The 27,964-nt window shown below is 46.0% G+C and overlaps 1 protein-coding gene across 4 annotated transcripts; it reads left to right on the forward strand.

Annotated features, from left to right (window-relative positions):
• The first annotated feature begins 1,911 nt into the window (after positions 1-1,911).
• Positions 1,912-27,097, forward strand: LOC116321241 (echinoderm microtubule-associated protein-like 4). 4 transcript variants are annotated; one of them, XM_031741027.2, is made up of 24 exons: positions 1,912-2,189; positions 4,550-4,735; positions 4,824-4,944; positions 5,263-5,454; positions 7,012-7,152; positions 7,273-7,298; positions 7,458-7,493; positions 8,099-8,222; positions 8,564-8,713; positions 8,801-8,870; positions 9,028-9,138; positions 9,224-9,319; positions 9,402-9,536; positions 13,821-13,956; positions 15,229-15,377; positions 15,502-15,627; positions 15,740-15,877; positions 15,954-16,021; positions 16,120-16,208; positions 16,598-16,695; positions 22,291-22,378; positions 22,492-22,590; positions 22,712-22,842; positions 25,046-27,097. In XM_031741027.2, exons 1-24 carry the CDS (start codon positions 2,165-2,167, stop codon positions 25,499-25,501), a joined length of 2,991 nt encoding a protein of 996 aa, XP_031596887.1. In that variant the 5' UTR covers positions 1,912-2,164; the 3' UTR covers positions 25,502-27,097. The 4 variants fall into 4 exon arrangements, with proteins under 4 accessions (XP_031596887.1, XP_031596890.1, XP_039477626.1 ...); XM_039621692.1 differs by lacking the exon at positions 1,912-2,189 and adding an exon at positions 3,980-3,997; XM_031741028.2 differs by lacking the exon at positions 1,912-2,189 and adding an exon at positions 4,354-4,377.
• Positions 27,098-27,964: the final 867 nt, after the last annotated feature.

The following is a 27,964-nucleotide window of genomic DNA, read 5'->3' on the forward strand; positions in this document are numbered from 1 at the left end:
GTCTCCGTCAGGTTTCACATGTAAAATTAGGATTTCATTGTACGTGAACGATGACAATAAAAGCTTGTTCTATTCTATTCCATTTTCAAGCTGGGTAAATCATGACAGCAGACATTATTAAAAATTAAATACACTACTGGTCAGAAGTTATAGAACACAGCCGTGGCATTCTTTCTACAATAGAAATCAAATATTCTCCCATATCTGTGGCAGAAGTTCCCATAAATGTGGACCTTGTAGGTTGCTTTGCTTTCACTCTTCTGTCCAGTTCATCCCAAACCAGCTCGATGGGGTTTAAGTCTGGAGACTGTGCTGGACACTCCATGTTTTCAAGCTCACCATCTTGTTCGTTTTCCTGAGGTAGTTCTGGCACAGCTTGGTCTTATGTTTTGGGTCATTATCTTGCTGTAGGATGAACCCCTGGTCAACTAGGTCCATACCAGAGGGTTCAGGGAGCCTCTCACTCTGTACAAGTCACTGACCCTGGATCAGCAAACAGCCCCAGACCATCACACTTCCTCCTCCATGTTTGACAGTTGATGCCACGCACTGTGCACAAATTACACTTAACCTCCAGCTGATAACTTCTCCATGGCGTATAAAGATCCTGCATGATGAACCAAAGAGTTCAAATGTTGATTCCTCCATAATACCTTCTTCCTGTTGTCCTGTGAGTTGCCTATCAAGCTGTTAACTCTCAGAAACTTGTCCTGTTATTCACTTGTGTCTTTGGGTCTGCCAGACCTCTACCTGTCACAGTTTGTTTCTGAGTGCGAAGGAAACTGACACCTTGACTTTCTTCGCAATTTCTCTGTAGGACAGACCTACATTTTTATGATGGTCTGTTGTCTTCCATTGTTAATCGCCTTTTTCTCGTTATTTCTGTTGCAACACACTACTTTCTGCACCACAATACCGTCCAGCTGATGCTCACGAGGGTATAGTATGGTGTGGTGTTCCAGCACTGCTTTTATGCAGACAGGGGGAAATAATCCAGAAAAGTTGGAACACCTGTAGCTTTCAAAGGTTTGATCAACCTCCACTGCTGCATAACAGCTTTAAATCCATGTTGTGTTCTCTGAAAAAGGCCTTTTGTATAATTCTGAAATGTACTTTATTTTCCAGTTTTGAGTAACCTTACCTTTTTTAATCTCTGTCAGTTCACCACTCACCTTTGTATAATTTCATTTCAAGTCCAAGCTGTTCATTGGACTTGAACAACTTGAATTGCAATAAATAACTGGAACAATTGGGCTGTTCTAAAACTTTTGACCGCTAGTGTATACGTGTGTATGTGTGCGTGTGCGTAGAGAGAGAATTGTGTGTGATGACGTCAGTGTCACTGATTAAGACCTCTCCTTCCTCTCTTCCTGTTTTTAAAGATAAACGTCACGGTCAGCGCTGACACGCGCTCTTCTGCATGAACACGGAGCCTCTGCAGCCACCTGATCACAGCTGATTTCTTTGACGTGTTTCACATAAACAGGATGTGAGTCAGTCACGTGGTTCTGACCCGCGACATCTCCGGGATGAATGCTGGAGATCTTCATCGCCGCTGTTGGAGGAAGCGGAGTCTTTGCTCCGCCCCCTTACCTGTGAGGCTCTCTCATTGGCTGAAACTGTGTAAGGCGCTTCAGTCTGAAATCAGAGACGTTTCATTGATTACCTGTGTGCCGTCAGAGCCCTTGTACATGGGTCGTTAGGGTTGTGTGTGTCACTCACAGGTGTTCAAGAGCACTCTGGCACGGACCCCTGCGCGCGCATGTGATGGCGCGGGGAGCCCGCTGGACGGCGCTGCAGCACCTGAACAGGAAGCAGCGGGCCTGAAACCCGAGCCTCCTCAGGCTCCTCTCCCCCTCCCCGCTCCTCCAGGCGAAGCGCGCGCTGCCAGAGCAGGCGGAGTCGGAAACGCGCATGCTCGTCGGTCCGTCCGTCTGCAGCTCTGCGGCTCCTCTCGCCCCTCTCTCGGCTACTTCTGCTCCTTCGGCCCGCAGCGAAGCGGCGGATCTTCGGCCCGTGGACCGGCGGATCCGGCGGGCGGCTCGGCGGGTACAGACCCGGCTCGGCTCGGCGCGTCTCGGCGCTGAAAACCCGGACGGAGGCCCGCAGTGTGCGCGGAGCCTCCCGCAGGCCTCCGGCCCCAGTCCCGCTTTTCTCCCGGAAAATGGACGGCTTCGCCGGCAGTTTGGGTGAGTCCGGTCGCCGCGCGAGCCTCGAGCGGCGCCCTCTCTCCTGTCCGCGCTGCGGCGGGGTGGCGGGAGCCGCACGCGCCTGTGGCGGCTTTACACGTGTCACTGGTGTATTTATCAGAGAGTATGCACCGCCCCTCCGGCATCTGCGGGGCGACAAAACCAACGGCCTCCTCTGAAGGAGGCTCTGCAGAACCGGACCTCCTGCAGGAGACCTCCGGAGGGGGGGTGAGAGCCAAGACGGGCTCAGAAATGTACAATCGGCTTTGTTTCAACTGCAGGGCCGCAAACCACAGCTTAGACATCGCACTGTGTGTGTGCGCGCGCGCGCGCGTGGACTCTGATCTGCGGAACAAAGACTCAGGAAATGACTTATTGATTCACTCCTCACACCTCGGTGTGTGTGTTCGTGCTCGTGCGCGTGCACGTGCGTGTTGGCGTTACATACATTTAAGCTCAGCTGTTCAGATTTACTCAGGAAGAGAAGTTTAGTGTTTCTTTATTAACATTAAAACAGTGGAGCTTTCACTCTCAGGGTTCCTTATTTGTTCATGTAACAATGTGTGACGGGGGGTCCCGTCCAGGTGCACTGCAGGTTTGGACGTCATTATTGGTCTTACTCGCTCCTCCTGGGCTCCGTGGGTGCTGGGAGTAGGTCCTGCTGGGTCTGTGTTTCTGTCTCAGTCCAGTCGTAGGCCATCTTCCTGCCGTGGCGCTTTCCTGCCTCAGGAAGCTGAAGGTCAGGAGGATGTGTGCTTCAGCACGAACACGGAGGCGTCTGAGTTTTGTTGTTTCTGGCTGAACATGGCTCTGAAATCCTGAGCGCGATTATTTAGCGTGATTGTGAAAGAATAACAGAGAACTTGGCTCAGAGCTCAAAGCTGCTTTCTGCAGAAGTGCTGTGAGGCGCACCTCTGCTGGGGGCGAAAGGAGCGCCAAACCACCGCCGAGCCCCACGCTTTGAGCACGCTCAGACCGGCTGAGTGTTTCAATAAGAACTATCTTCAAGTTCAGGTTTGAAGGAAGCTCAATGAAATGATGCGTCTGGTTTAAGTTCATTTTGAAGCGTGTGGCGTGGTGCTGGTGGGAAGGGCGAGCTCTGCTCTCCGTGTCTGATGTTTTCTGTCATGTGATCTTTGAAGGTCGCACTGTGCTGTTGTTTCCTGGTGAACATTAGTTTCTACCTGCTGCTTTGAGGTGGTAAAGTTGATTATTACATTTTTGTGCGATCATCTCAGAGGACGATCGCGCACTGACCTCCACGCTGCTCCATATTTCTCCTCTGACATTAAAACTTTGTTTCAGAAACTTTTTCTTTGAGCTCATGTCCAAACCAAACACGCCCTCTCTGCGCTCGCTCCAGGAGGCTGACCATCCTGCACTCGACCTGGAGGAGGGCAGTCAAACTCAGCTGATCTGTTTATTTGAAGATGGACGAAGAGCCTCGTGATCATAACCTGAAGTGTAGAGGTGTTTCCCCAAAAGTTGATTTTGTTCATCTGGACGTTCTCAGTTCATCTGCACAATGACTGAAACTAGCACCACTGAATGAATAATGGGCTGGGAGGTCAGTTTATGATCATTAATATGCAATATGCTGTTCCTTCAGTGGTGCTGGTTTCAGTCTTTGTGCAAATGTCCTGTTTATAAGGTTGGAAACCTGCAGTCAGCTGAGAGTGAAGACATCAACTGATGATGACGAAACGTTTCTCCAACTGAAAACATCCAGATGAACAGAATCAACTTTTGGGGGTTTCCTTGCCTGGATGATTGAGCATGCATCGAGACGTACAGGTGTTTGTTCTCAGGTATATCCAGGAAACTCTCAGATGACCTAAAACACAGAAACATTGAGCAGCACAAACAGATTTAAAAAGGTTGTTAGAGTTCAGGTGTAGTCTTTTTTTTCTATTTTTTATAGATGTAATGTGATTATTTATACACAAGTCTGAGGTCATGGAGCTTTGGGCGGTCCTAGAGCAGAAGCATCAATGTTGATTGGCTGAATCCCAACCCTAACGTGACTGAAGTGGTCCTCACAGACGTAGATTTTCTGCTTCATTGGAATCCCAAACATGTTCGACCTCCATTTTTCCACAATGGGTCAGTGTGTTGTTGCTCGGCGTGTCATTCAGCGTGCTGCTTTTGCATTGGCGGCTACATAGATGAGGCTGTAACAGCAATCACGGTGAGATGGTCGTCCTGAATTCACAAATCTGACTTTTCTCCCGCCGTAGCTTCGCTCGCAGGTTTTTACGGTGGCCGCCTGCGAGCAACTCTCCTGCCCCAGTCGCCATTTAAACTGGATCCAAACCTTCCGGTTTGCTGTGTGTTCACTTCCTGTTTCCGTGTCTCTGTAGATGACAGTATGTCCGGCGCCAGTGTATCGGACGTCAACGACCGTCTGTCCGCTCTGGAGCTTCGTGTCCAACAGCAGGAGGACGAGCTGACAGTGATGAAAGCGGCGCTCGCCGACGTCCTTCGTCGCCTTGCCGCCTCTGAAGACTCAGCGGCCTCTGCGAGCAAGAAGCAGCACGGCGGGAAGGGTGAGCGCGTTTGTTAAAACTTTATGTGTGGAGATGTGAAATTAGACGTTTTAATCTGCAGTCTTGTGTCGCGCCCTGCCCCCTGCAGGTGGAGCTGCACTGCGTGAAGCCTACTCCATGTCCTGCATTGCCAACGGAGGCACGTCCGGACGCAAGAGGGACTCCACCTCCGTCACCAGGAAGGAGACCGTGTCGTCCGCCGCCAAGAGGTAAAAACGCCACAGCACGTGCGAGCGGATGCCAGGAACACAGATTCACATCAGGTCAAACCACAGTTTATGACGTGACCTGTATGTTTGCTCCAGAGCGTCCGCTCACCTGAAGGTACCTGAAGACCTGCTGATAGATCGAGTCAGTGAGCAGCTGCAGACCTCACTTTGAGTCCCTGCAGTTGAAAACCAATAGAACCAGATTAGAACCTCAATAGAATGCCTGTTTGATCTGTCATCGGTAGAACTACAGTAGAACCGTAGTGGAACCAGCAGAACCTCAGCAGGCTGTTTCTCACGCTCCTGGTTTTTCCACAGTGGTGCAGACAAGAAGGACGGTCAGCGTTCTCAGATGGCGGAGATCCAGGAACACGAGGAGCTCGCTCACCATACAAACCCATCCCCCGTCCCCTCCTCCCCCAACCCTTCTCCAACCACTCCCACCTCCCAGACGCAACAGAAACCACCTGTTTCTTCTGACAGCAGTAAAGGCCACACCCCTCCTAAAAGGTTTCATTTTGTGATTTGTCGGTTTGGCTTCACTGCCTGCTTGTGACGTCACTGTTCCGATGTCACTGTCTGTAGCTACTAACCCTGCCTCTCGGGACACACCGTCCTGCTCTGCTCCACCTACACTCGAATCACCTGACCAGCATGGACAGGTGTTGCTGATCAGCTGATTTGAGGTTTGTGCTAATAAGTTGGGCTGTTCGATATAACAATATATATCGGATGACGATATGAAAACATCTCTCGTTTCATATTACGCTATCGTTTGTTTCGGGGTGTCGCAAAATAAACAGTTTACAGTTTATTTTTTCATGGTTTTGTTTTTCACTGTAGAATTTTTTAAAGTTCCCTCGTTCTCTTATATTTAATATGACCACACTACGGACAGACAAGCGACTGTTTTTATGCTTTGTCGTTACAACAACAGTAAAACCTTATTTTCCACGTAAACCTTTCACAATAAAGCTGAGGATTCTGTTGAGATTTTTCAAAATAAACTGAATTATGTGAAATAGTATGCAGAGTGTTTACAGATGAGTAGCTACAGAGCCGTCAGGTGCTAAAAAAATTAACCTTAGAACATGCCGTGTAATAAATACTCACAAAGAAAATTGCGTCCGTTTCAACTTCTGTAACACTCGACTCCAGGTACACGACACACAGCTGAAAACACTTCATGCAAGTCGAGCTGCCCGAGATTCACAGAATTTACAGAAAATGTAAAACTTTTGTGATACATACCGTTGTCGGGATGATAAATGTCTTATATTGAGATATGAGATTCTGGTCATATCGCACAGCCGTACTAAAAAGCAGGAAGGAAAAAAAGTCACGATGAGTTTAAGTTTGGTTTTTATGTTTAAATGGTAGAAAAGTTTTCTGTCCGACTGCAGATCAGGAACTTAAACCTGGAGACCCTCGGAGCTCTGAGGGATCGTTCAGGTGATGTTAGTTTCCAGAGATCTGATTGGTCAGTAGGTGTTAATTTTGTATCTGTTGCTTTCTAATCTCAAAGTGTTCACAAAGCTTTATTCATAACCACAAACCCTGCTTATTAGTACTGACCTTTGACCTCTGACGTGGTCAGGACTGCGTGTCTTTCGGAGCAGTGACCTTTGACTCTGCCTGGCTCCTCTTTAGTCTCTGCTGCTTGTTTTAATGATTACTAACGTGATCTCATCCCAGCTTTATCCCAGGACCTCCTCTTTTTAACTTCTCCTCCTCCTCCTGCAGGCCTCATGCAGCCTGGGTCTTGAGTTTCTGATGTATCCCAGCTCTAACCTCTCTGCGAGCTGTATCTTTGACTTTGTCTCTCTGGCTCTTTGGAGGAGGAGGTGTTTGGTCTCTGACGACTGATCGGTCTGGATCGCCGTCTCATAGAAATTCAGTGAAAACACTAAAACATCAGATGAGAAACTTCAAAGGTTAAATTTAAAATCCAGGAAAATAAAACTTCAGATCTACAAACGACTCAGAGATTCTTCCTCCTCCTCTTGCTTACAAGCTGAACCCCGATTAGTACTGCAATACTCACTGTGCGTGTGCGTGTGTGTTCAGGGGCCCCAGCGTGAAGCGGTCCTCGGGGATGGAGCGCTCTCAGAGCAGCACCTGGGACACTTCAGATGAAAACAGGAACAAACTGGTGAAAGCTGCATCCACCTCCAAACTGCTGGCCAAGGTGGTGAAGAACACCGAGAGGTACAGACGCACATGCAGTACACACAAAGCATGTGCGCGATACAGACGTTGTTTTGTGGACTGTCAGGCCTTCGTCTGTTTATATTGACAAACTGACAGTGAGATTTTGTTCTCTTTCAGGCACAGAGATCCTGTCATGAGCCAAGGTAAACACCACATACATCTTCATCATCATCATTGTGTGTAGAAATGGACAGAAAGCCTCGGAGACGTTTCAAAGCGTTCTTGTCTCGAGGCCGTGCTGCTGCTGTTTGTGTTGTCTGTTGTTGGTGTTTCTCAGTGATCGTGTCTTTGTCTCAAACCAGCCAAAATGTCGACTCGAGAGAAAAACAGCCAAGCTGGTAAGTCGTAACGATCCGTCGGAGCAAGCTAACGGGCTAATGTGCTAACGGCTGCTGTACGAGCACTCCCTGTTTCTGCACCAATCACAGCTCTGTCTCTTGCTCTCTCACACTCTGCTTGACGCTGCTAGTCTCGCTCGCACACCTGCTCTTACCCCTTCAGACTGTTCAGGTGGTATCATACCTGTGTTTGGCTCCCTGACATCATTTAACCCCATATAAGGTGAAAAACCAATAAAAGAAATTTATTCACACTCCCAATCAGACACATCACCCACCGCACGCAAACACACACGCGTGCCCAAGCTGCTTCACCTGCACAGCTTTAAGGCCTGAGTTTCTTCACCTGTCTTGCTTTTTTTTTTACTTCTTAAATTTGCAGCACCTTTCAGACCTTGGCCTGTTTCACCTCTGCTAACGACTGTCACACCTGAAAGAGAAGTTGACAGAATATCCGTAACCAAATCTGCTTCAATGCCGATATTTATTTGCCAAATCAATAAAAACTTGACCCATTAGACTCTGACAGGATTAGCTTTGGAGTTTGGGATTTATGCCTGTGGTTGGACTGCCGTGCTGGTCTGAGGAATGTCTGTCTGTTTCAGAGGGGAATGCTATTAAGATGTTCATGCGTGGTCGACCGATCACCATGTTCATCCCTTCAGACGTGGAGAACTACAGCGACATTCGGACTGAACTTCCTCCAGAAAGACTGAAGCTGGCATGGGTGTATCCTTCACCTGGGACTTGGGGGCGCTCTTACACTTAGCAGTGATAAATATTAGCCGCTTTGATAAAACAGGCGTTATGTAGTGAAACACTTTTCTGAAAAGGGTGCGTAAAAGCTCAGTGTTAAATGCAGAATTCCAGGCCAAAATCCTGAGTATTGGAAGTTCAGGAGAGACCACAGGTGTGTCAGTTCAGTGTTATCTGTGTATATCGGTAAAACCAAAAGTCTAAGCATCAGCAGGTCACAGCCTTCAGAGATCCTCATGCATCCCTCACCTGCTCTGTTGTGAATGTCACTACATCTCCAGCTGTTGTCCAGGTGTTTCCTTGACTTCGTGCAGGTACGGTTACCGGGGAAGAGACTGCAGAGCGAACATCTACCTTCTTCCAACCGGAGAGATCGTTTACTTCATTGCGTCTGTCGTGGTTCTGTTTAACTACGAGGAGCGGACTCAGAGACATTACCTCGGACACACCGACTGCGTCAAATGGTGAGAAAGAGCTCCGTAGTACTTGCTGCTCTCCTGTTGGCTGTTTGAGGCGACAGATGAGTGAGCTGCTCTCTTTGTTTGTGTCAGCCTGGCCATCCATCCCGATAAGATCCGGATTGCCACGGGACAGATCGCAGGAGTGGACAAAGATGGACGGGTAAGAACAGATACCACGTTTTTAAGGTCGACTTTCAGACTAACGGAAAATATAAATACGAGTTGAAAACCGAGGCTAACAGGAGAGCTGCTGATGGATAGAACTTTTTAAATAAATGAATAAAAAACAATTAAGACAAGGGTGCTGTCCCCCTCAGCCGGTCCAGCCTCATGTTCGTGTCTGGGACAGTGTCAGTTTGGCCACGCTGCAGATCATTGGTGTGAAAACCTTCGAACGAGGTGTCGGCTCCCTGGCTTTCTCCAAAGCTGTAAGTATCAACCAGGTGCACCACGTAGCTGTAGTTCTCACATACCTGCAGCTGTATGCATCATCGCCCTTGCTGTGTCTCTCAGGATTCTGGTCAGCACCTGAGTGTGATTGATGACAGTAACGACCACATGTTGACAGTCTGGGATTGGCAGAAGAATTCGAAGATCGCTGAGATCAAGGTGAGCCCACGTTTTTGTTACTGTGCCAGTTTTTACCGGTTCCAACGTGTTCTACCTGTGCTCAAATGCTGTGTTTTTGCAGACCACCAATGATGTGGTCCTGGTTGTGGAGTTCCACCCGACCGACGCAAACACCATCGTCACCTGTGGGAAGTCCCACATCTTCTTCTGGAGCTGGAATGGGAACGCGCTTGCTCGTAAACAGGGAATCTTTGGGGTGAGTTTCTGCAGTTTAACCGTAACAGTGCTCATCATGATTAAACACTCATAGATTTACGATCTGCACCTGCTATTTATAAAAAAGACCCATCAAATCTGTTGCCAAATCACAACTTCAAACTGTGCTGGACTTTGATGGTGGGGAAGAAGATGGTGCACTGGGGGAGGTCGGTATTTAACACCATGTGGTTTAAATGGGACAGACTGACCCTGAGACGGGGGTCTGTAACTGTATGTCAGATTTAAATGCCTTGGTCAGTACTAGTAGCTGCTGTCCAAATAAAGTTTAGACTATTTGAAATAAAACCAAAATAGAAACTTGTGCTTGGTGTACGTGCAAATACCAGAACGTGTCCGGTTTTGTGTACGAAGGCTTTTAGAACAATGAAAATAAAGATGTCTGCCTGATGCCTGTGCTATCAGCCACACCGATGGCGCCGGGTGTCATGGCACGCCGTCTCTCGGTTCTGCAGTGTTTATCTAAGTGCTGTGATTGACACTGTGGATCACTGTATTTTATTGGATAGGCTGGAAAATTTTATTGGAGTCACAGGAAATGTTTTATCATGGCTGAGATCCTACCTGTTCTCTCTGAGACCTGTGCAGTGAGCCATGGGGTCCCTCAGGGCTCCGTACCTGGACCATTGCTGTTTTCTCTGTATCTGCTGCCTCTTGGTGTTCTTTTACGTCCTTTTAATCTAACATTTCATTGTTACGCTGATGACCTGCAGCTTTATGTTCCTTTAACCATTGGAAATTGTGCTGAAGTGTCTAAATTATAATCTTGTCTATCTGCAATTAGGGGCTGGTTATCAGATAACTTCCTGCTTCGGACGGCAATCACTTTTTGGCACAACAACTGCACGGACACGGTCGGGGCTGAAAGCCGACAGCTCGCTGCTGATTGTGATGTTTCGGCGGGTCCGCGCTTTGTGTTTACGTCCTTTTTGCACTGATTCTAAAGCCGTTAGTTTTATCTCTCTCCAAACAATATTGACCGAACCAGCAGCAAAAGAAGATCCAAACTACGCTTCACATAAACATCGTCATGAAATCACTCTGACTTTTACTGTTTTGCTTCCACCAGGATAAAAATCACACTTCATGCACAGCTCTCTCTCTCTCTCTCTCTCTCTGTACTTCAAGAACAGTTTCCCGTCTAAAAATCTGTTTTCTGCATTATTCGCTTGCTTGTTACGCACAAGTCTAATGTTGTTTACAGTGCTGTCCGCTAGGGATGCAACGATACCAATTTTTTCAAACCGATCCGATACCGATACTTGGATCTGAGTACTTGCCGATACCGAGTACAAAAACCGATACTTCTACCACACACACGTTAAACTTAACCAGTAGTAAAGAAACGACCCCAGACAACTCTTTAACCCAAACGAAACGTTTACTGAACGTAAGGGCAGAGACAAATACTGTACAACACATCCCTTTTTTAAACTCAAATGATATTCCAACTCCTTAACCAAATGAAATGCACTGTATAAGTGACATAATTCCCTTTCAAATTATATTAAACAACCCAACTTATGTTATCACCTTTTGGTAAGTGACTCACTAATATACACTCCAAAACACGTTATATAAATCCACTAAACCTACAATATTCACACATGGGCTCCACACACTCACATTCACACTTGTTGCAGGCCTGTTTGTTGCTCACGCCGGACGATGGAGAAAAATCCTCTTCTCCCCAGTAAGAGCACAAAAGTCTGACTTACAGTTCCGTTGCTCGGTAGGTCGCCGTTCACCAGTCCCACACTAAATCCACTCCCTGCGGACCCGATGCTGTCTCTGCTACAGCGCGTTAGCGAGTCACTGTCCAGCTCTCCGACAGTCCATAGCGGCTGCCTCCTTGGCGAAGCCAAGCAGTCCGGGCTAGCCTTTAGCCTCGGCGGTCGTAGCTGGAAACACAGCACGGTGGTGCGACCATTGAAACAAAAAGTCACTTCACCCACACTCTGTTGTGAAGCTCTCACACGGTCAGCTTTCTAGTCACACACTCTTTTGTGCTGGTTAACCTCAGTAAAACTAGCCGAGTCTCTCACTTTGGTTCAGCTAACCTCGTGCATCTCCCCATGCAAGGTCCCGCTTTATGCTACCTTCACAGGCCTCCAGAAAATTAGAACTCTGAAAATATTTTAACTCCTTCAGAGTTACATACCATAAAATAATACTTTTATGATTAACATAACAGTTTGATTGCTCTAATTACCTGTATTTACCTTGCGACATATTACAGGGCAAATTATATTCAGGGTAGAGTTACATCACATAACATCAACTGTGAACACCTTATGTTACCGTGGCGTTTAAGTCCATGGGAATTATGAGTATCCACTCCCAAATTCCCATCCGGGCTACATTAGTATCGGTTCATGGTATCGGTTAACTTTTACGAGTACGAGTACGCACACATTTTACAGTATCGGCCCCGATACCCGATACCAGTATCGGTATCGGTGCATCCCTACTGTCCGCCGCTGTTTTTTTTTTCGTTTTACTTACTTCCGAAAAGAAAACCTAATTTCTGCCGTTCAATACTGAACAAATTTAAACTTTTTAAAATTATGCAAAATGCAAAACGCTCAGCCGTGTCTCTAATAAAACCGCTGTAACGTCAGAGGTAATGTTCATATGTTGATTAATGGTTTTCTTTCGTTTTTGATGTACTGCAGAATATTTTTATAAAATCCCAGGCCAGGAAAATCACCTTCATGTTTTTCTGTGTTTTATCTTCAGCTACTTTGACACAAAGGCATCTGCTGTGACGCTCACACCTTTGATAAAGTCTTGCGTGTGTCAGCTTCCTTTTTATAGATACAAAAATATGTAAATGTACTGATCTGAATTATAATATTTCTGACTGTCAAAATTTCTCAGATTCAAATCGAATTTAATTGAATGGAATCGAATCATGGATCAAATCAATTCGGGACCTTGTGAATCGGAAACGAATCGATTCTAGAAATCAGTGACGATACCCAGCCCTAGTTTTTAAAGCTAAATTGAAGACCCACTTGTTCACCTGATCCTACACGTCTTAATTCTTTGCCTTTTAGTTTTAAAATTCTTATCTTTTTTAACTTGAATTGCTATGTGTCGCTTTTATTTATCTATCTTTTTATTCTCAAATAGCTGTACAGCACTTTGATTGAAAGCGCTTTATAAATAAAGTTATTATTACCAACACAATAAACGGTGGGTACAGGTGATCTGAATGGACAGCAAGCAGTGGTTTCATACCTGTTGGTCTCTGATCTCAAACTGAAGCTGCACTAAAAGTGTTTCGGTTTTTGTTCCAGTAAGAAGTCTTCAGCTGTCTGTGGTTACACAGCAGAGCGGACGCGGTGTAGACGCAGAGGCTGATGGAGCTCCGAGCTGATTAGAAACGGGGTTTGTGCAGTGACGCCCAGCAGGGGCTGAAAACACTGCAGTTTAATCAATGATGGTTGTTCGGCGTGGTTGTGCCAGTTTGGATTCAGAAGTCTCTGTGACCTCACAAATTCACCTCTTTGACCATAACTTAAGATGTTATTTTCCAGCGAAGGCACAATGCCACACTCGATGGATAAAATACAACAGTTGTCATTGCAGAGGTTAAAGGTGAGTCTGGAGCGTGATGGAGGGAAACTATAAGCAGCGTGTTGTCAGAGGCATGCAGCCACGAGCTGGTGATGCTGCCTGCTGAGCTGAACGAGCTGTACGTGACGACAGGAAGTGAGAACGTGATTAAATGTTTGGATCTGGAGCAAAGACAGACGGACCCCCGGGTGTGAAAAGTTGGACCCGTGTTTCTCTGCTGGTGTCACTTACGGTGACGTAATCCCAGTGAGCTGAAAAACAGATTCTGCAGCAGACGAAGTGAAAGGAATCAAAAAAGTGATCATGGGGAACGCTTCCTCTGTTTGCTCTTAGAGGAAACCTTAAATCAGTAAAAATCTACGGAGAACAGGAAGCTCCACCCGGCTGAGGACAGAAAGAAAACCCTTTATCACAGAATTAAACAGATGATATGAAGGTGATATTTCTACAGCAGATCCCCTGAAACAGCTGCTGAGTCCAGAAAACACAAAAGCATCTAGCCGTGAAAACACAGCAGAAACATCGAGCTTATTAAACTCACCCTGAAACACTTTTTACGTCATTTAAATCAAAGATTCTTCTCAGCTTTTTGTCTTTCTGAGCCTCCCCTTCAATTTAGAGGAAGCCCGGGTCCTCCTTTGAACTCACTCCAGCGCTCCTCCTGCTTTCTCCTGTTTTCTAGGACTACGAAAAGCCAAAGTTCATCCAGTGCCTGGCGTTTCTGAGCACCGGAGACATCGTGACTGGAGATTCTGGGGGAAGGCTGCTGCTCTGGACCAGGAGCGCCGCGGAGAACCCGGCCGGGAAGGGGCCTCGAGGTATCGGGGGTGGGGTTGTTCACGTTGTTTTGCATAAAGATCGTGCAGGTGTGTGCCGCGGGGCAGCCGCAGAGCAGAGAAACAAACAAGCCGAGGCGCTGCGAGGGAAACGGCGTGCATATTTTCATCCTGAGTAAAACGCCATTCGTCTTGTTAATGAAATAAGCTCGCCCTGTTTAATGAGTTTGCATTGGTAGCCGCCCTGAAGCGTTTCCCTGCACGAGACAGATCCCGACAGGTTTTACAGCTTCAGAGTTTGATGCCAAAGCGAACGACAGTCTTGCTGATTTTAAGGTCACAGAAAATGTCAGAGTGAAGAGTTTGATTTAAACCGACCAGAACCAGCAGCTCCAGAGTCCTGTGAGCAACCGACTACAGAAAAACCACAGAACAACAACAGGGTGTGTGTGTTGGCCCAGTTTCAGTAATGATTTTTGTCATGTTGTTAAACTGGTTTTTAGAGACGTGATGCCAGGGATTAAACGATTTTCTACTGAAATTCTACTCTGAGCACTTTTTTTCTGAGAACGGGACAAAAGATGGTGAAGGTGGAGATGATTTTTATCCCTCGACAGCACGTTGGTGCACACAAGCAACAGGAAACTAGGTTTTTGGAGGAAATCTGCAGGAACAGGAAGTGTTTTCATTATGATCTGCTGCCTACTGCTGGTTGTTTTGTGAACTGCTCTGTAAAAACGGTGCAGGAACTAAACCTATTTAAAGCAGTTTGTCTTCATCTACATGAACGTTGCATGTTGGTGCTTCCTGTAGGAACATCAGCGGGAGCAACGCACATTCTGACTTCCTGTGTAAACATGAAGAACCAACACGTACCGCTTGCACTGCCGTGGGAGTAGTGAGGACATGGGGAAGTCCAGAAAAGTCCCTGAGCAGAAATCTGTGTCGGGACACCTTAAACATGATTGGATGACACATCGCACATGATCAGAGTTTCAGATTAATAAAAGTGGGACGTTTGAGTTTTGTGTGACGCGGTCACGGCTGAAACATAACTTTTCTGTTCATTCAGAGGTCACTTTTGTGCTTTTAACACTGAGTCATGTGACCCCCAGAGGAGGTGTCACAGACGAACGATGCGTTTCTCCAATTTAGGAACAGCCACTTCCTGTTTCAACTTTCAGAGTTAAAAAAAAATAAATAAATCCTTTAATCAAAGCTTAGTTTTTTGTTTGATAACTCACCTCTGTCTGTGTGTGTGTGTGTGTGTGTGTGTGTGTGTGTGTGTGTGTGTGTGTGTGTGTGTCTACGCAGCCTTTCGGATACTTCGAAAGGTCGGCAATCACGAGGGAAGTGTTTTCTGTATGTGTGAGATGAGGAGCGGCACGCTGCTGACCGGAGGAAAAAAAGACCAAAAAGTCATCCTGTGGGACCACGAACTGCAACGTGACCGTGAGATCGAGGTCTCGCAGCACACACACACACACCTCAGTGAAACTCAGCTGTGATGACATCATCTCGGCCGTCAATCTCCACAAATCTAAAGTGTCAGCCACGTGACTGAGGTTACGTGTTTGATCCCCACAGGTCCCGGAACAGTACGGAACCATCAGAGCGGTGTCTGAGGGGAAGGGGGACGAGTTTCTGGTCGGTACGTCGCGTAACTTCATCCTGAGAGGAACTTTCAACGATGGCTTCCTGGTTGAGGTCCAGGTGAGTGAAACGCCTCCGGGAAGTGATGACAGACCAGGAACAGGAGGCCACATGGATCACATGGCGTCACTGACCAGAAAACTTCAGTACCTCTGTGTTGTGATGTGTTCAGGGCCACACGGACGAGCTGTGGGGTTTGGCAGCTCACCCGTCCAAGGACCTATTTCTGACATGCGCTCAGGACCGGCTCGTCTGCCTGTGGAACTCGGGCGATCACAGTCTGCTGTGGAGTCGCACGCTGGATGAAAAGGTGCGTGGTGACGGGGAGACAGATGATTGATTATTTATCGATTGGTCATTGGTGATCGCATGTTTCTCCTCCTCAGGAACACGGACACTGCGCAGACTTCCATCCGAGTGGCGCTGTGGTCGCCATAGGAACGCGGTCAGGAAAGTCAGTACAGAGTTTTGTTTTGTTTTTTTTCTACCTGAACTCAAAGATGCTTTCCTTGTATGTGTGACCTTTGACCTCTGACCTCTGGTCCCTGTCAGGTGGTACGTTCTGGATGCTGAGACCAACGACCTGGTGGGGATTCACACCGATGGGAACGAGCAGCTGTCAGTGATGCGCTTCTCCGTTGGTGGGTGGAGCTACGTTGTTCACAGGCTGTGACTGGAACGCACTGTGTGCCTCACAGATGTCTGGAGGTCGCTAGGTTTTGGCTGGCCTCGGAGCATCTTTATCTGTTCGCTAACAATGGGCAGCCCTCTTGGTGTGATGTCACGTTACTGTGTAACGCCTACCAGTAGTAAATAAATTTAAGAGATTTCTGAGAATGTAAGCTGTCATTGATGTGGTTGCTAGGTGACAAGAGCAGATGTTTGTGATGGTGTACAGAGCTCCACCTTGTATGCGGCGTCAGCCACAGGACACAGCCCCTGAACATGGACACTCATTAAACTGAAGATCATAACAGTGTTATGAGAGGACTACAAATCTCAGCATGCACTTCTCTATCTCTCTCTGCAGATGGAAGCATGCTGGCTGTCGGATCTCATGATAACTTTATTTACCTTTACAACGTCTCTGAACAAGGACGCAAATACAGCCGATACGGGAAGTGCACGGTGAGTCAAAAAAACAATTGCAGCTGAGTGAACACCTGTCTGCCCCTGTTGTTTCCGTTAGTTTGTTCAGTTTGGCCCAAAAAGTTAAATCTGTTCATCATGCAGGTGACTTACTTGGATGAGTAACGAAACGTTTTGGTATCAGTCAACAAGCTTCAGGCGTTCTTCTCACTGATATTGGGCTGCTCGTCTTGGCAGAATTGGTAACGTTTGTTTAAACTGGTTGGTTTCTTGGCACAGACCCAGCTTGTAAGCATAGTTTACAAATTTTCTAGTGCTGAGGTCAGACCTTAGGAAGGCCATTCCAGAAGCTTAATGTTAGCCTGCTTTGTCCAAAATCACTTCTGATGTGTGTTTGTGATCATTGTTCTGCTAGAACACTCAGCTATGTCCAAGCTTCAACTTGATTTGAGGAAAAGTCAAAGAAGGTTGTCGTCCTTCTGTATTCCATCCACTTTGTGCAATGTACCAGAGCCATGGGCATGGTACTTAGGGTTGGGTGATATATAAAAATGTTCCAAACGACATTAATCGACGATGGGCGACACATTTGCGCATGCGCAGACTTTTTGATGGGCAGAGCAATGTAATCATGCACGGACTGATTTGCGCGTTTACAACACGGAAATTTTAACATTTTTAACACGCTCGACCCATCTGGAGTGCAGAATGAACAAACTTTGGACAAACTGCCCGAAATGCGAGACATTTCAGAGATTTTGACTCAGTCTGTGCTCCAGATGGGTTAATTGTTAATCACGTTAGTCGTGATGACAGCATGTTAACGCTAACAGCGCAAAAAAAAAAAAGTCGCCAATTTGGGATGAAAGAGGTAAACCTAAGGATGTAACCAAAGCGGTGTGCCGCTTGTGCAGACGTAAAGTGCGAGCAAAGTACTCAAACACGACTAACTTGCATGAGTGTCCACCATCCGGTTGATTATGTGGCTATCAGCAGCTGCTGCAGCTCTATCAACAAGCATTTGGGCGCACTCTGAGGAGGGGGCATTTGCTCTCAGATGAAAGAGGGTGCTGTTAAAACAGCGCTATTATTATCTTTTTTTCTGTTGACTGCTTCTATTAGCTCCATCGTTATGAGCAAACTTACTCATGGGCAAACAAATAAATCTCCAGTGTTGGCAAGGTTACTTTTCAAATGTATTCCATTACAGATTACAGGTTACATGCCCTAAAATGTATTTTGTAACGTATTCCGTTACGTTACTCAATGAGAGTAACGTATTCTGAATACTTTCGATTACTTAATATATTATCATGCTTTACAGCTACATGAATGTACTATTGCTGTGTGATTTATTACTATTACTGAAGGTTACTCGCCATACCAATACCAACTAGATATTTAAATCTTAATATAAAATGAGTAACAGTAGGGCTGGGCCATATTATACCGTTCACGGTAATACCGGTACAATGTTAGGCAACGATGAGAAAATGAAATATTGCGATAGAATATGGGTAAAACGCGCATGCGCAGTTCCTTTGTTTTCATACGCACATGGCCGAAAAAGCACGGCGGCAACGGAGAATGAGAAGAGGGAAAGTGGATTGTTGAGTGAAACGGATGAACCAGAATTGGTTTGTAAAAATGGTGCATCTTCAGTGATATGAAACTGGTTTGGTGTTTGTCCGTCAGATACACAACAAAGCACATTTTTTTTTGTAGAACATGCAAGCGGGCCGTCGTTATTGCCGTATTTGTCGGACTAAAGTGCTCGTAAATCTGGGAGTAACCTGGGTCCCAAACTCCGTCCCCTTCGGGTCCCAAACTCCGTCCCCTTCAGGTCCCAAACTCCGTCCCCTTCGGGTCCCAAACTCCGTCCCCTTCGGGTCCCAAACTCCATCCCCTTCGGGTCCCAAACTCCGTCCCCTTCAGGTCCCAAAGTCAAACGAACACTGCAGCATCACTGAGAGTAGAGCTGGGCGATAAAACGATAATGATATGTATTGCGAAATAACTTTTTCTTGATAGAAAAATTAAACTATTGCGATAGGCCTCATCTCTCTTGTCCTCTTAAAAAAAAAAAAAAGAAGAAAAAAAAAGAACAGCCAATCCAAATTAAGTAGCGCAGAGCCGAACCAATCACAGCCGCAGCGTCACGTCACGTGACTTGTTACGTACAGCACAAGCGCCAAGGCGCACATGTGTATTTGTTTTTGCAGCCGTGCAGCCCGGGTAATGAAGGAAATGAGTTTGCCGACTAGAGAAAAATCAACTGAGAGCGTGAGCGAAGGTTACCGAAGAAAAAACAGATGATGGTTCCAATGCCGGAGAGCTTGTCGAACGGAAGGGCCACAGAAGTTCCGTAGTGTGAAAGTATTTCGGCTATTTCAAGTCTGACAAAGCAAGTCTGGAAATACGGTGCATGCTCAATCTCTGACTGAAAGCGCTAATTCGTCATTCGGCTTTTGTCAGACTAAAGTAACTGTTAAAACTGTTTGAAAAGCTAAGCTATACAACAAGGAGAGATTGAGAATTTCCTTTTAGTTCTCAGTTTATTTGATATTGACAAAAGTTAGTCAATTTTGTCTGTTCTTCTGTAAAATGACCTACGATTTATTTTTAGAATTAATATTTTGTTTCTAAGTGGAATTGACAATTTAGTCTGTTTTGTTTGTTCTATTTTGAAACTTAAACGCTTTAGCGGCTGCCTTTTGTGTAGTTTGCAATATTTGCCTTTATTTATCTGAAACTGAAGTCTCATGTTCCTTAAGTACATCTACCCTGTTGAACTTATTATGGGAAATAAATATTTAAATTAAAACAAGCTGCTGATTATTTCACATTTTACTTGTGAGCAACGGCACATTTAAATCTTACAAATATAGTTATTTGGCTTATATCGTGATATATATCGTTATCGCCTGAAATGAAAAAAACATAACGTGATATGAAAAAGTCTTATATCGCCCAGCTCTAACTGAGAGTTAAAAACTCTTCTTTCATCTTTAATAAAATGATCAACATTGCTGCTTTACCAGGTGTAACTATGAGGCTTAACATCCAGGCATCCATGAAAACAGAATTTATTACATTTAACGGAGTTAGAAGTTAGCGGAAGTTAGCTCGCTAGTTTTGCTAGTTACCTAAGCATGATATAGCATGTTCTGACTGAGAGATTTCTGAAACATTCAAACGTACAGCTCTGCTATCACTTCCAACATAAATGAAGACAGGAAACTAAACAGCAGTGACGTTTGTAGGGTTACTGAAGTTGGGCTAGCTGGTATATAATGATGTGCTACGTGATCGCTAGCGACACAGCTATGTTAGTATAACATAAACAGTGAAGCTGCAGGATGAACGCAAACTTTTTTCCACTCGATAAAAGTTAACGTGAAGGTTCCTGATGGTTAGAGACAAATGCAATTGCATGGCAGGATGCTGTAAACGGACCAAACTTCAGTCAGGAGAACAACTGAGATAATCCATCCACAATACGAGGTTAGTAATTAATATATTGCAACAACATGGGAATAGAGCAGCTATGATAGAATACAGCATTAATGAATCAATGGTACAGAAGTGGAGGAAGTAAGAAGAATGACGTGAATAAAGTTTGATTTATCTGACTGCTTTGTTTCGCTTAATGTACCTTATAATCCCGTGCACCTTATGGTCCGAAAAATACGTATTTGACTTTTTTATTTGGCACACTGCAGTTTAATGTTGCAAAGCACCTCTTTTTAACTTCAGTGGATATTATACATGGTTATACTCAGGATATGTCAGCCCATTTCTACTGGAAATGCCTCGCCTCTGTCAGTGCGCCCCAGGGTGGCTGTGGCTACAATGTAGCTTGCCATCACCAGTGTGTGAATGTGTGTGTGAATGGGTGGAATACTGGATGTGTAAAGCGCTTTGGGGTCCTTAGGAACTAGTAAAAGCGCTATACAAATACAGGCCATTTACCATTTTGGTTAAACTTTCAGCAAGGAATTTGCATTTGCACTGTTAAATTTTTATATAGCTTTAATGCACATAAAAAACAGCTGCTTGTTTAAGTGAAAATAAATGGATGGGGGGGGGTTTGCGCTAGTAAAGTTGTGGGGTTGTATTTTGTCTCGCAGAAATTATATCGTCAGTTATATCGTTATCGCAAATTTTCAAATCTATATCGTGATATATATTTTTGGCCATATCGCCCTGCTCTAAGTAACAGTAGGGTGGACATTAGGTAAGGCTGCACTTTTTGCAGCGATCTCGTATAGAAAACTATTCCGTGCGTTTATAAAACAGGTCCGCGGCGCCGAACCGTAGTAAAGGGACCTCTGGCTAATACGTCGGGTTCGTGTCGGGCTCGTAGCCGAAAACTAGCTTTACTTTGTCTGGGTCAACTTTGCTAGCGAGAGACAGAGAGAGGCGTTGAAAGGCTGCTCCAACGGAACTTATTTTTTCGGAGGAAAACACGAACACAGTGTACAGTCGAGTCTTAATAGCTTACTTACAACTGGACTACACTGCCCATGAGGCTACATTCTTAAGGGCTATGCCTGTAACACTCTGCCTATTGCCTTCATATTAAATCAGTTTTTGAACAGTAATTTTTAAAAATACTTCGTCACGTCATTATGTGGGCTGCAAGTAGGGGTGACATGGGCCGCGAGATTGAGACACGGGCATTAGAGCCTCTTAATGCGTGTTTGTTTGGGTTTCCACCGGCGTGGAATTACCAAAAATAGAGAGGGCATAGCCTAACATATGAAACAGGAAAAGACCGCTGTGTAATCCTTTTATTTCTGCAAAGTAACTTTATTCTGAATACCACCTTTTTAAACGGTAACTGTAACGGGATACAGTTACTCATATTTTGTATTTTAAATACGTAATGCCGGTACATGTATTCTGTTACTCCCCAACACTGTAAATTGCCCATGTAAAAACGTCGATGGGCTCAGCCTATCGTCGATAGTCGATATATTTGTCGAATCGCCCAACCCTAATGGTACTACTACCAATGTGCTTGGCAGTTAGTTCTTAGGTTTGAAAGCCTCACCTGACCTCCAAACGTAACTTTAATGGTAGATGGTAATTTCACATGTGCAAGTTACCATGATAAGAGGCGAACCTGAGAGGAGAGGTGTCTAAAGCGGGATTTATGGTCCTGCAAACGTGTCCATCCACGTCCCACTTGGTTGGACAGAGAGGGTGAGAGGAGTCCTCCAAGATCCTGACCGTCCGTTCGACAAAGCAGATGATGTAAGCGACTGCCTAATGTTGATTGGTTGCAAGTGGGCCGGAAAAGAGCAGGGACCGACCGAACGGGAGAACTGCAGTAAAAAAAACTTCAAAGATAATAAAATGCAGCATGACAAGCACAGACATGAGTGACACTTTTCATTGTTTTTAACACTCTGTTTCACTTTAACTCTTTGTGTGTTATAACTTTGCTCTCCTTTGCGGCTCATGGAGCAACAACAATACGAGCAAGAGTGGCCCTTGTGTTCGCTCTCCTTAACTACAAATTCCACTTTAGAAGACTGAATGTAGCTCCTCTGTGGGTTAAACTTGGAAAAACTTCCTAGCTGCGGTGGTGCTCAGGTGTGTTCATGAGTTGCCTAAATGTTTCTACAGGGACATTCGAGCTACATCACCCACCTGGACTGGTCACCTGACAACAACTTCATCATGTCCAACTCTGGAGACTACGAGATCCTCTACTGTGAGTACCTTCTCCTCATAGGCTCTGGCACTGCAGTACTGTGTACTGTTATCACAGAGTACTGTAATACTGCAGTATTTTGTTGGTGTACAGTGACAGGTGTGTGTTTTCAGGGGACGTTCCAAACGGTTGTAAATATATCAGAAATCGTTCAGAGTGTAAAGACATCGACTGGGCGACTTACACCTGCGTCCTGGGATATCACGTGTTTGGTCAGTACAATGGGAGAGTGTGTGTGTGTATTAGGGTGTTTATTCTGAAGATATTTATACTTCCCTGACTGTTGAATCAGGACAACTTTCTTTACTCTGAAATTCTGTCTGCCTATCTCAGGTGTTTGGCCAGAGGGTTCAGACGGCACCGACATCAATGCTCTGATCAGGTCACACAACAGGAAGGTGATCGCTCTGGCTGATGACTTCTGTAAAGTTCACCTGTTCGCCTACCCATGCTCCACCTTCAAGGTGACACATATACAAACACACACTTGAAAATGCTAATCGTCAAACTGTATGTGTTTCCAAAAGCGTATCTTTAAACGTTGCTGTGAGGACATATAAGCAGCTCCTCAAAACTTTAAACTGAAATAGTTTCAAAGGCTTACTTTATAAAAGCGGACCGGAGGGTGTGTTCCAACTAGAGGAGGATCAAACTCCTCAGCCTCCCTGGGAAAGACTATGCCAGGTTGCTGGAAAGGCGAGTCCGTCCGTTAGTCGAACCTCGGATACAGGAGGAACAATGCGGTTTTCGTCCTGGTCGTGGAACACTGGACCAGCTCTTTATCATCTCGAGGATACTCGAGGGTGCATTGGCGTTTCCCCAACCAGTCTACATGTGTTTTGTGGACTTGGAGAAGGCATTCGACCGTGTCCCTCGGGGGGTCCTGTGGGAGGTGCTTCTGGAGTATGGGGTGTCTGGCCCATTGCTACAGGCCATTCAAACCTTATACAACCATTGCAGGAGCTTGGTATGCATAGGCGGCAATAAGTTGGACTCGTTCCTGATGGGTGACGGGCTCCGCCAGGGCTGCCCTTTGTCACCGATTCTGGTCATAATTTTTATGGACAGAATTTCTAGGCGTAGCCAAGTGGCGGAAAGCTTTCACTTGGGTGGCCTCAAAACCTCATCTCTGCTTTTCGCGGATGATGTGGTTCTGTTGGCTTCAACAGGTGATGGCCTCCAGCTCGCACTGGAACGGTTCACAGCCGAGTGTGAAGCGGTGAGAATGAGAATCAGCACCCCCAAATCTGAGGCCATGGTTCTCAGCCGGAAAAGGGTGGAGTGCCCACTCCGGGTCAAGGACGAGTTCCTGCCCCGGAGTGGAGGAGTTCAAGTACGGTAAATGGCCTGTATTTGTATAGCGCTTTAATTAGTCCCTAAGGACCCCAAACCGCTTTACACTACATTCAGTCATCCACCCATTCACACACACATTCACACACTGGGGATGCAAAGCTACATTGTAGCCACAGCTGCCCTGGGGCGCACTGACAGAGGCGTAGTATCTCGAGGTCTTGTTCACGAGTGACGGGAGAAGGGAGCGGGAGATCGACAGACGGGATTGGTGCAGCGGCTGCAGTCCGTCGTGGTGAAGAGAGAGCTGAGTGTAAAAGCGAAGCTCTCAATTTACTGATCTGTCCCTACCCTCACCTATGGTCACGAGCTGTGGGTAGTGAGTGAAAGAACGAGACTGTGGATACAGTTGTCAGAAATGAGCTTCCTCCCAAGGGTGGCTGGCCTCGCCCTTAGAGAGAGAGTGAGGAGTTAAGCAATTCGGGAGGGGCTCAGAGTAGAGTTGCTGCTCCTCCACATCAGAAGGAGCCAGTTGAGTTGGTTCGGGCATCTGACAAGGATGCCTCCTGGGCTTCTCTGCTTAGGCTGCTGCCCCGTGACCCGGCCCTCGGATAAGCGGAAGAAGATGGATGGATGGTTTCAAAGACTGAGATCTGAGTTGAGAGCAGCCATCTGATCAGAGATCCCAGGACCTTCCTCTCTTCTCCTCCTCCAACTGTTCTGGTAGGACACCAAGGTGTTCCCAAGCCAGCTGAGAGGTTTAATCTGTTCAGTGTGTCCTCAGTCTGTTCTGACATCTGCTCCCAGTCAGACACAAACACCTCAACTAGGTGGCGCTCCAGAGGTGTCCTGCTGATTGGTCAATCAGGAGTCTTGAAGCTGCAGCTCCATGCAGCCACCACAACGATGATGCTATGCAGCATGGCCCAGTGTGGTAGCCAGAGTCACTCTGTCAACCAGCTTTTTTTAACTGTTGTTAACTCATTTTCTATGAAAGTAAACTTTATCTTGAAGTGGATCCTGAGAAACCTCTCCACAGGTAAACCAAAGCAGGTCTGCAGTGCACATGTGAACCCTCGTACACATTGGATATTAGATAATTGGGGTATGGTAAATGGACTGAATCTTATATAGCTATATAGCTTTTCTACTCAAAGCGCTCTATAAAACATGCCACATTCACACCAATTCTCACAAGCACTTTCTCTACACGGACTGCTTTCTAACTACATTCACACACATATTCTGATGGATGCATCGGAGAACAACTTGGGGTTAGTATCTTGTCCATGCAGACTGGGGAAGGCAGGGATCGGGTGTGTCTATTCTAAATGTCAGTGTCATCAGCTCTGTTAATAAAGTTTTTGTCTGCAGGCCCCCAGCCATAAGTACAGTGCCCACAGTAGTCATGTGACCAACGTGGCCTTTCTGTATGACGACAGTCACCTCATCTCTACGGGCGGAAAGGACACCAGCATAATGCAGTGGCGTTTGGTTGAGAAGTCTTCGCTGTCCCTCAATGACAGCATCATCTCTAACTCTACCCCCCGCCGAGTTGAGCCTGTATTTGCACCACCCCCTCCCACTGGAACCACCCCCTCGCAGGAACCCAACCCTCCTCCGACAGCCAATGGGACCCAGGAACCCTCCCCTGAAACCCCCCCCCCCACAGAATTAGTTCCACCCTCATCAGAGCTAACACCACCCTATTCTGAGTCAACCCCGCCTCCCTCAGACAGCACGGTGAGCCTAAAGGACAGTCTGGAGCCCAGTGATGACACTGCTACGCCCAGCGACGAGGGGCTGCCCCCTCTGACCCCGCCATCGTAGACTGTTTGTGTGTCTTTGTGGGGACCAGGCACACTTGTGCTCCGAGTGAGGATGGCTTTGCCAACGAAGAGATTCTGTTGGGTTTTATGATGCTTCAGTTCAGTTTAGGGTTATAGTTCAGCATGTTAATGGGACGGCTAATACGATAGAAACTTCCAGAGGATGTCATTGTCTCTGATTTACTTCAGAATAAACCTCCACACTTCACACAGTCAGAAACCAGAGAAATGGGACAGTTCAAAAAGCTGCCTGAGAGTCTGATTTTAGTTTTCTTCAGCCTCACAGTGTTTAGTAATAAATAATCTGAACATCCATGATTCACAGGAGCTGCTCACAGTGAGTTCAGCTGCTTTAAATGTGAACAATCAATAACTCTGAGTTCTAATCATAGTAATTAATTCTAATCAATAATAATAAGAATCTCCACAAGAAGTACAAATGTCTGAATCGTGCTGATCATACGTGTGATCTCAGCAATAAGAAGACCTCAAGGCCACAGTTAAACATCTGGAAGGTCACATTAATCTGAGAAGAGAAGGGAGAGGGAGCGTTTTTCGAACACACACACACACCTGTGTTTCAGGAACAGGAAGTGTTGTGGTGGTGGGGAGAATCTGAAAGTCTTAACCTGATTTTTTTTTTTTTTTTTTTTTTTTTTCAAAATATTTACACCCCCAAAATAATCCCGTTTTTGTCTTTTAAACAATGTAAATGATTATTGGTGGAGTTTTTTAGAAAGGGTTAAACATATTTTTCAGAATAAAAGCTTTAAGGATGCATGAAGCTTTTAATGTGAAACACAGGAAGTGTGAATTTGAATCCAAAAACATGGTGATTTCAGATTAAAATAAAATACTACATGTCTGAGCCTCAGACACGTGAGCTTGTTTCCAGAGTACAGTCATGTAAACAGGAAGTAATCAGGTTGTAAACAGGAAGTAATCAGAATGTGAAATGTGGAACGTGAAGTCAACCTCCAGAGTAAAACTGTGAATGTTTTTATTGATCTGACGGCCGGTGATCAGAGACGTGTCTCCTTCTAAGGATCTGTTTGTATATACTGCAGATACCTGTGTGTATATTTCTGTTCACCATTAGGGGCAGCAGCTCCTCAGCGACACTGTAAAAACACTCAGCCACACATCTCTCATCCAATCAGGTGACAGGAAAAAATAGCTCCCCTCCTCTGATTACCTGGTTTCAGTGACTTTGACTGCTGGTGATGCTTTTGTCGCTTCTGGACCACATCTGTTAAATATTTTCTGAATGTTGGCATGATGATGTCACTCCAGGGGCGTGGTCTTTCAGGTGGGTTGGGGGAGGGGTGGTGTTGGGTTGTTCATGTTGTTGCCTTTTTAATACCATGTTTTTACACTTGTCTCTGAAGGGCTTGTCCACAGTTCAGGAGCCCACCTGAATAGTCATGAAGGGGTGGGGCCATGTGGATAGGGACTTTTCAGCGTTCATCAATGACAATGATGATGTTCATATGACTGTTTTGAGCCAATCATGTTTTTTCTCATGCATTCCTGTCAGAGGACAGACTGTACTGAAGATTTTAACAAGAAATGCAAATAAATGTTTTAGAAACTGAGACATTTTTTTGTGCACGTTGTCTAATGATGTCAGACTTTAGGTGTCGCTGTGTTTGGCGGCGCGAGCAGTCGCAGCGGCCCGGCGCTCTCCTCAACTTAGCGGTTTTCTTTTTATTTTGTGTATTTTTGTTTCACTTTTACTCCGATATGCAGGAGCACATATGCAGTACAGTAAAACTGAACTGCTTGCGGTTCTAAACCACAAAAACCTCCACACCTTTGCTGACAATGACTGGGACTCAATCCCCCCTGAGATCCGGAGGGTCACCGACTCTAATTTCACCATACCACCGCTGAAGTAGCGTAGGCGACGGAGGCACAGGAAACAGAAGAGAGGGAAGAGAGCGGGGCTGAAGGCTAGGCTACGTGCTAACCCACACGGACCGGCTATTCCGAGCCTCTTCCTCACCAACTCACGGTCACTAAATAACAAGATGGATGAGCTACGACTGCGGATCACCTCACGCTGTCTGGATTACTGTGTTATGATCATCACAGAGACTTGGCTGGACTCTTTTACCCCAGACACTGTGATTGAGCTAGCGGCCACGCCACGTTCAGAGCGGACAGGAACAAAGAGTCCGTAAGAAACACGGGGGAGGTCTGCTAGTGTTTGTAAACAATAACTGGTGCACCAACAACACAGTTAAAGTCGTTCACTGCTGCCCAGACATAGAATACATGATGGTTCAGTGCAGACCCTTCTACTTGCCGAGAGAGCTCACAGCGATCACAATAATAGCAGTTTATGTGCCGCCGCAAGCTAATGCTAAGTCAGCCATGGAGCTACTCCAGCGCTCCATTAATAAACAGCTAACAACGCACCCGGACTGCGCTGTGATCGTGGCAGGAGATTTTAACCACGCAA

Source organism: Oreochromis aureus, linkage group 13, assembly GCF_013358895.1.
Source record: "Oreochromis aureus strain Israel breed Guangdong linkage group 13, ZZ_aureus, whole genome shotgun sequence".
In the NCBI taxonomy this organism is placed as follows: Eukaryota; Metazoa; Chordata; class Actinopteri; order Cichliformes; family Cichlidae; genus Oreochromis; species Oreochromis aureus.

Coding starts and splice junctions, on each gene's coding strand:
- LOC116321241 (XM_031741027.2), top strand. CDS start 2,165: ATGGACGGCTTCGCCGGCAGTTTGG. Junction 8,714..8,800: donor CACACCGACTGCGTCAAATG/GTGAGAAAGAGC, acceptor TGTTTGTGTCAG/CCTGGCCATCCATCCCGATA. Junction 9,537..13,820: donor GTAAACAGGGAATCTTTGGG/GTGAGTTTCTGC, acceptor CCTGTTTTCTAG/GACTACGAAAAGCCAAAGTT.